The sequence below is a fragment of the Misgurnus anguillicaudatus genome, chromosome 24 (genome assembly GCF_027580225.2).
Source record: "Misgurnus anguillicaudatus chromosome 24, ASM2758022v2, whole genome shotgun sequence".
Taxonomy (NCBI): Eukaryota; Metazoa; Chordata; class Actinopteri; order Cypriniformes; family Cobitidae; genus Misgurnus; species Misgurnus anguillicaudatus.
Genome location: NC_073360.2, coordinates 31,768,521 through 31,777,567, shown reverse-complemented (window position 1 = coordinate 31,777,567; position 9,047 = coordinate 31,768,521). Strand labels below are relative to the sequence as shown.

At 41.4% G+C, this 9,047-nt stretch overlaps 1 protein-coding gene across 1 annotated transcript; it reads left to right on the top strand.

Moving 5' to 3' along the window:
- The first annotated feature begins 4,896 nt into the window (after window positions 1-4,896).
- On the top strand, window positions 4,897-8,612 carry LOC141361564 (C3a anaphylatoxin chemotactic receptor-like). Its single transcript, XM_073863062.1, has 2 exons — window positions 4,897-5,035; window positions 7,586-8,612. The coding sequence occupies exons 1-2, from the start codon at window positions 4,903-4,905 to the stop codon at window positions 8,461-8,463; spliced, it is 1,011 nt and encodes a 336-aa protein (XP_073719163.1). The 5' UTR covers window positions 4,897-4,902; the 3' UTR covers window positions 8,464-8,612.
- Window positions 8,613-9,047: the final 435 nt, after the last annotated feature.

The window sequence follows — 9,047 nt, the reverse complement described above, 5'->3', positions numbered from 1 at the left end:
AGTTCGCGAGTGTATGTCTAAAACTGGAGTGGAACGCACCCCAGGTAAACACAAACACTTCTTAGACGCGGTACTTCCGGGCTCGTCTCACTTTTGTCCCAATTCGCCTACTTATACTACGAGCTAAAAGTATGTACTGTTTTTGTGAGGAAAATGTACATACTTTTGAGTGTGTAGCAAAAGAGTATGCACGTTCTGGGACCTACTTCGATGACGTCATGCAACGTGAACGAAAACGTGGTTGCCTAGCTACGCACACCACGACTGTTAACAATATTTCATTAATTCTTATAACTTATGTCAAATATTATTTTATTTACTATTCCCGTCTTTTTTCTCATCTTTTTTGTTATGTTTGCATCAATATGCTGTGATATTACACATATTATCTGTTTCATTTCAGAGCATACACGTGAAGGAACCGGAGACTTGACTGCACTTGTTTGGAAGCATTTACTCGTCACACCGCACAACAATGGGGCTGTTTACACTTGGTATTAAGATGTGTTTTCGGATCACAAGTGGACGAGAGAGACACATTACGTTTACACCTGGTATTTAAATCCATCTCTTTTGTCCACTTTCGACCACTTCTGTGCTGAATACTATGAGGGGGTGGTCTGTTAGACCGTGGGCGAGTCTCTCTGCTGTCATTCAAACCCGAGCGGGAGTAATTATGAGTTTATATGGACGCAAACTAATATTATGTCGGTATGCACTGCTTGTTTAGCAAGTAAACATGCTGCACAGTGTTTTGTACATGAGTATGTAAGAGCTTTCTTTGAATTTTCAGCGCAATTGATGAAATAGGATCGCACAACTTTCACACGCTTTCAAAACGAAACTACGGAAATCTGCCGCTTAGTTTTATCAATGAAAGGCTAAAAATAGCGCTGTTCACCGAATGTTCACGCCAGAAGTCAAAAAGAATGTAAAACTTGTGTTTAACATTCAGTTCTTATAGCTCAGTTGGTTGGGCATTGCTTTGGCAGCACCAATCATACATAGTGCCAAAAATGGATAGTTTGAATACACTTAATGTCAGCTAAATGTTTGGTTTTGGGTTTCTTGTTTTAAACGCAGGGTGATTCTGGTGGTCCTCTGGTGTGTGAGAGTCGAGGTACTTGGTTCCAGGCGGGTATTGTGTCATGGGGCACCTCAGACTGTAACGTTCGCACTCCAGCGGTCTACTCTCGTGTCACTTACCTGCGCCAGTGGATCGACCAGATCGTGGCATCCAACTAGAGCTCCAACCTGAGTGTTTTCTCTTCAAAACAATAGGCATCTGTCATCTTTTAAATTTACTTTGTCTGTTTGGAGTCACTGGTCCCACTATGATCTCTCAGAAAAGAAATGCTAATAAAAGTTTTTAAAACTACTGATGAAGATAATGTTTAATGACTCAACTTATTAAACGGCAAGTTAAATATACAGTACAGTATCATTTAAAAATTGTACACCCTGATTTTTTAAAAATAATTGTATAATCAAAACTTAAAGGAACAGTATGTAGGATTGTGGCCCAAACTGGTATTGCAATCACAAAACTTATGGCTTAAAGTGGTACTGCAATCACACAACTGGTGGCCAATACACAGCATGACAACATAAACATCAGTTGAGGGCTGCAACTCCACTTTTTAAAAGACAATATCCTGGCCGGACCACTGTTGTGAGTAATATAAGTATATCAGGGCCATTTTATGATTCATTGATATACATTTCTTACATACTGTTCCTTTAAAGATGCAATTTGTAAGATATTTGCAGTAAAATATCCAAAAAACACTAGGCTAGTGTTTTATATTTTGTCCAGCTAATTACTATCAATATCTCTAATGTTTTCGACTACTTATAAATTGTGAGAAAATTGTCATTCTAAACAGTGACACGGGGCAGTGCAGTCGCCTGTCAATGATGTTAATATCCACACTACCGTTTGTTACCACCTTTATTGGCGTAAAAACCACATGACAACAGTGTCGTACAAATGCGGAAGTATGTATTAGTGTATAACGCTTGTCGGGCTACGCGGTTGTTTATGTACTACGATTAATTTTAACCGTCTACCGCTGGCTGTGTCAGCAAAGACAGCTCCTGTAAGCGTACGGGCCAACCAAATGACCCAAGAAGAGTTTGGGACAAGACGAGAGAAAGAATGAGGATCAATATTGATGTTGCTTTTTCTAAATGGAGAGAGCTTCGCGACACAGCCCAGTCACACAAAATTAAGTACCTATAGTCAGGTAATTTTTTTATTCTTTTTTATTACACGGCTCTCTTGAATTCTTGATTCTGATTGGTCAGTTGAGACATTTGCAGGTTCGTTCTTTTCAAATAATAACCGCTCCAAATTAATAACGCATAGCCGGACTACTTGCGCGAGTGAAATCGCTCCGCGCCAATAAAGATCAATAAAGATTACTGTCTGTTTGGCTCCATCTTGTGACAAACACTGGACAACCACGAAAAGACACAGACAGCTTACTGAGACTGAACTTGACAAAATAGAGCATGACAGCTACGAAGCCAACACACACAAAAATACAGAATGGGGATTAAAACTTCTCAAAGACTGGCTAAAAGAGTAAAAATGGAGACAGACAAGTATGAAGCAGCGGATCTTAATAAGGTATTACGATCATTTTATGCATCTGTGCAAAGTTTCGCGGAAGGATAAAAATGTTAATTTAAAACAAATATGCCAATAAAATGTTTAAAATTCATATACATGTCCAGTTTTTTTTCTTATGTGGCAAGTAGCCGTGTAATAAGCGGGATAATGTAGAGGCAGCCGGTAGTTATTGGGAAATAAGCCCCTTCAGTGTGATACAAGACCCTCCGCTTCGCGTCGGGTCCTGATCACACTGTCAGGGCTTATTCCCCAATAACTACCGGCTGCCTCTACATTATCCCTTACTTGTGAGACTGTCACAAATTTCCGCGTTTTTCGTGATCGTATAACGAATTTCTGTTTATATGTCATTGTCACGTATTGGTTACTCAACTGTTTTTCCTAATTTCTTACCATTTTTGCGAGTTTGGTTTCTAAAGACGGCTGCCCTTTAAAGCCACTTGTCCAAAAAGTGATGTCCTTCTTTGTGAGCACATACACTTGTGCATCAACATTCTTAACCATGAACACTGTAAAGAGGAAACACAGAAACCGCCTCACCAATGAACATCTTGCTTGCCTCATAAGGATTGCAACAACAGGCTACAAATACAACATAAAGAAAGTCAAGATAATGCATGCATAATTTTGCTCATCTCAGCAATTAGGTCATCCTGATTTTTATGTTATTACGGAAAATAATTTTGTCTTAGTTACAGATTTGACCCGTAATTTATAATTAATGATCCCCTTTTGTATTTATTGCATTGCAGATTTTATCTTCAGGGATGACAGACTGATAAGCAGACGTGCTATTTATGACTGGATGTAACTTTTGATACTTTGTGGTAAAACTACTACATACTTTTTGGCTCTCCTATTGAATTTGTATCAGTGTAGCTCTCATGGAAAAAAATAATGAAGATCTCTGCTGTTTATGATTAACCCATTAAAGGGCTGTAGTATTAGTATATCGTTCTCTGTTATGTTCCCTTTTTTACAACAGAAACAACATACTGTAATACTGTGAAATTCTTAGTCTGTTTCAATCATTATTGTGAAATGAATGAACCACTTCAGCCAACAATGTACTTTAATTCAAACATATATTAACAAAAACATAGATAACAAACACGCTTAACACACAGTGCACTGCAGTTGTTTGCAAATAGTTTGTGTATGTTTTAGTGCTGCAACGACGCGTCAACGTCATTGATTACGTTGACTACGGAAATACGTCGACATGAGTAAAATGCGTCGACGCATCACACTGTTTACATTCATGTCGCGTAATGGCGGCTTCTGCTTCTGGCAGTGTTTTCCATACATTGATTTGTTTGTGTGTGCCACAAAATCAACAATGGCCGCAACATTTACATTTGCAACATTTACAGTGCAAGATGTTTTCAGTTTGGACAGCTCTTATATTTATTTTAGTCTAGGACTAGTCGTTAGAGTAGTCGACTAATCGGAAAAATAATCGCTAGATTAGTAAACAGAAGAAATATTGGTTAGTTGCAGCTCTAGTATGTTTAGCATTGCATCTTTTAGTGCACACAAAATATTTCAAAAATATGGGTTTTGGAGCTTATTACATCATTACCCCACCCCTAATTCCCTTGATAAAAGAGGAAATCAGCAGTAATTGTTCATGCAAACATTTTCAGCCTTGACAACATCTACCTGACGACATAAGGACAGCAATAAAGAAAAAAAAGATAACGGTATTTACATCTATTTACATCTATCTTACAGTTTTATGTTTTTGTCCTCTTTCAATAAAGACTTTCACAGTCAATGTGAAAAGTCTCATTATATGGGCATGTTGGGGACAATTTACTTTCATTGTAATTTATTAAAATTATTTCTCACTTTTTTGTTTATGTATTTATTGCTCAAGATTATGCAGCATGAATACTCACATTAAAATATGAACTATTCCCAGTCTTTCAAATAAATGAAATGTTTAACATAAAATGACTTTTTAAGTTGATCCAACTTTTCAATTTTACAGTGTATATAATAAACTCTAGGAGGAGACATTAACACTTTAATCCAGAATGATTTACAATGCATCTAAACTATACATCAGCATGTCCTGAAGATTAAACTCATATTGCTATTACCAAAACTGCAATTCCCCATTTTTTACACAATTACATTAAATATCAATCAGTCAAAAACTGAATAGATAGTTTAAACTAATTGTGAATGAATAAAACAGATTCACTCTTCTCTGTGTATGAGTTTGTAACCATGAGTCATTTCTTTCTGCAGTGGGCACAACTATGGGACATCAAAATCTGACTGAACTCCAAACAACAATCAGTCCAAACAAAATGCAGGAGAAGAGCTTTTCAAGCATTGAAATCTTCAAGATATGCATATTTTTTGTCACCTTAGTCGTAGGTGTCATTGGAAATGGACTGTCACGGTCTTGTCAGACATCCGTGCTAGAGGTTGGTCTGAGTGCATCTGACGGGACCGTGACAGTATTATGTTCTGTGTGGGGACATGTGGAATCTCATTGTTTGTGTGGCTTCCACATGTTCCCAGTGTCTTGTCGCTGTCATGGTCTTGCCAGACCTTGGTGTAGATTCAGGTCTTATTTCAGAGGGCAAGATTATGGCAGCATTGTGTTCTATGTGGGAATACGTGTGTTTTACATCATGTATGTGTAACACGTGTTCCCAGTGTCTTGTCACTTTTACCCTACTCCCTCGTGTCTTACGTGATTAATTATGTTCACCTGTTCCCCATTGATGTGGTGTCTTTATAATGCCCTCGTGTTCTCTGTCGTGTGCGCGTGCGTTGTGGATATTGTTGTACAGACCTGAGTTCATGTGTTTCGTGTTAAGGCCTGTTCCTGTTGTTCCTGTGTTTTGGTTTGTGTTTTCCACAGTCATTAGTTTCATCATCTGTTTTACCCCCACGTGGGTGTTTCTGTTTTGTATTAAATAAATCATAGTTATATTTTTGTATTTCGTGTCTGCGTTTGGGTTCTCTTTAGTTTTTACTTTCCGGTGTTTAACCGATCGTGACAGAACGCACGCGCCTAACTGAACCCAGCAGACTATCACTATGCAGTGTGCGTCGGACCCGGAGTGGTGGACTTCAATTTCAAAACAGACCCTTGCCGGCGGAAGTCCTTTTCCACCACAGAAAGAACTTTCATTCAGGGATTATGCCCGGGCGGTGGAAAGTAATAAGGGGTGTTACCCGGAGATTCTCGCCAGCGCTTACCTGGTGGCCGGGATGAACGACCCTCCACCGATTCGGGAGCGAGTGGACCTTCTGCAATTGTCGTATTGGGACTTGGTTGACCGTCTCGACCGCCGACAGCAACCACAGAGATCGGCCGAGACGGTTGTATCCAGTGCACCCGCATCTAACCCGAGAGCCATCTTAACTGGGGCTGTCAGACTGGGGAGGTCGCCTCCCATCTCTCCGGCACCGGAGACCACGCCTTTACCCGAGGTCCGTCCAGTCTCCAGACGGAGGAGGAATAGGACGAAGAGGGCTTCAGAACCGGTGCAGCCGGAGACTCGTCACACGCCGGCGCAGCCGGAGACTCGTCACCCGCCGGCGCAGCCGGAGACTCGTCACCCGCCGGCGCAGCCGGAGACTCGTCACACGCCGGCGCAGCCGGAGACTCGTCACACGCCGGCGCAGCCGGAGACTCGTCACACGCCGGCGCAGCCGGAGACTCGTCACCCGCCGGCGCAGCCGGAGACTCGTCACCCGCCGGCGCAGCCGGAGACTCGTCACCCGCCGGCGCAGCCGGAGACTCGTCACCCGCCGGCGCAGCCGGAGACTCGTCACCCGCCGGCGCAGCCGGAGACTCGTCACCCGCCGGCGCAGCCGGAGACTCGTCACCCGCCGGCGCAGCCGGAGACTCGTCACCCGCCGGCGCAGCCGGAGACTCGTCACCCGCCGGCGCAGCCGGAGACACGTCACACGCCGGTGCAGCCGGAGACACGTCACACGCCGGCGCAGCCGGAGACACGTCACCCGCCGGCGCAGTCGGACACACGTCACTCGCCGTCGCAGCCGCCTGCGCAGGCTACTGCGCAACCCGGACCACGTCAACCCTCTGCTTTTCAGCAGAGTGGTGGGACTCATTTTCCGCACCCTGGACTTTTTGTTCCCCCTGTTTTTGCCCCACCACCCCTTCATCATGTACTGTTTCTGTTAAATCACCCCAACCCGTTTGTCACTTATGTGTGTTTACCATTGTTAGTTATTGTAATTTTGTCATGGTTGTCTTTTGTTGTGCAGTCTCTCGTTCCTCGTGTTTAATGTTTTGTTTTTGTGACGTCTAGTATCCGTCATTAAAGAGGGGGGTACTGTCACGGTCTTGTCAGACATCCGTGCTAGATGTTGGTCTGAGTGCATCTGACAGGACCGTGACAGTATTATGTTCTGTGTGGGGACATGTGGAATCTCATTGTTTGTGTGGCTTCCACATGTTCCCAGTGTCTTGTCGCTGTCATGGTCTTGCCAGACCTTGGTGTAGATTCAGGTCTTATTTCAGAGGGCAAGATTATGGCAGCATTGTGTTCTATGTGGGAATACGTGTGTTTTTACATCATGTATGTGTAACACGTGTTCCCAGTGTCTTGTCACTTTTACCCTACTCCCTTATGTACTCGTGTCTTACGTGATTAATTATGTTCACCTGTTCCCCATTGATGTGGTGTCTTTATAATGCCCTCGTGTTCTCTGTCGTGTGCGCGTGCGTTGTGGAGATTGTTGTACAGACCTGAGTTCATGTGTTTCGTGTTAAGGTCTGTTCCTGTTGTTCCTGTGTTTTGGTTTGTGTTTTCCACAGTCATTAGTTTCATCATCTGTTTTACCCCCACGTGGGTGTTTCTGTTTTGTATTAAATAAATCATAGTTATATTTTTGTATTTCGTGTCTGCGTTTGGGTTCTCTTTAGTTTTTACTTTCCGGTGTTTAACCGTTCGTGACATGGACTCGTCATCTTTGTGACCGGCTATAAAATGAAGACGACAGTCAACTCCATTTGGTTTCTCAACTTGGCGATTGCAGACTTCTTTTTCATTTCATTCTTGATTTACGAAATTGTTGTTGCCTTTGACAAGAGTACTATATTTAACATCAACACATTTATTCTGGCATGTTTGATTTTTGATATTGCACTAAATTTGTTTGCAAGTGTTTTCTTTCTGACAGTTATCAGTGTGGATCGATGTCTGTGCACATGGTTTGTTGTTTGGGTTCGGAACAAACGAACTTTAGTCAAAGCCAGAATCATCAGTGTATTTGTGTGGATTTTATCCATCTGCTGCAGCATCCCTGTTGGCATTGTTCAGTATGTACTCAACAAAGATAATTTCATCAATGTCACTATGTCTCTGCACAAATACCTGTTTATTGTGGGATTTCTAATTCCCTTTATAATCATTGCATCTTCATACATAGCTATTGGTGTGCGGGTAAAACGTCTCAAAACAGGAAATAACCTCCGGCCTTTTCGGGTCATCATATCTGTGATTCTGGCTTTCTTCATATGCTGGTTTCCTTATCATGTTCAACAATTGTGTTTGAGGACTGCATATAAGTATAACTGGAGTCTCAGTGCTAGAAAGAAACTTAAGACTGCATTACTTTTTGTAGAATGTCTGGCTTATCTAAACAGTTGTCTGAACCCCATTCTCTATGTGTTCATGTGTGATGAGTATAAGAAGAAACTTAAAAAGTCTCTCCTGCTGGTGTTTGAGGGGGCTTTTACTGAAGAGCATCTGAGTTTAAGATCAACTCCACTTCCTCACAACTCTCAATGTCAGCAGGTACTAAGTGTACAGACAGAAGAAACAACCATCTGATCCTTTGCTGGCAGCAAGAGAACAGCGCCATTTTTAGCTTCAGTCTTTAGATGATTGAAGATGTAAATTTGTAATTTTGGAGATAAATATTTCTCAAGTTCTCCATTCTCCAGTATTCAGACAAACAGCAAGTCTCACTCCAAACTCTTGCCAACAGCTCAATGTATTGATGAAGAGGAGAATCAATCTACAAATCTCTTGCTTAAGTTAAAGTTAACTCTCTTATTGAATGTTTATCATTTGGTTTTGTTGTACACAATCATTATGTTGTAACGTTATTATTTGTGTAAATGTTTTTTAAGCCATCATAGCTTAAAAAAATTGTATTTCAAGTTTAGAACATATTGTAAAATTTCTTAATTTAAAGGTAATTTTATGCTAAATTGTGTCTTTATTTTATTGTTCAACAAACTAAGGCACAGCCGTAAACCTCTACTTTCACTATGGTAAACACAAATTAAAATATCAGATTCAACAGAACAGTTACAGATATGTGTAGTTACTTATATTCTCAGACTCATCTTGGACTTGTTCCTTTAAAGACTCAGTCTTGACTCGGACTCGACTCTTGAAAACCAACGGAC

Bases quoted from the DNA above. Each gene is read 5' to 3' on its own strand.
- LOC141361564 (XM_073863062.1), top strand. From the start codon at position 4,903: ATGGGACATCAAAATCTGACTGAACTCCAAACAACAATCAGTCCAAAC. The intron at 5,036-7,585 runs ATGGACTGTCAC...ACCGTTCGTGAC, and splicing joins AGTCGTAGGTGTCATTGGAA to ATGGACTCGTCATCTTTGTG.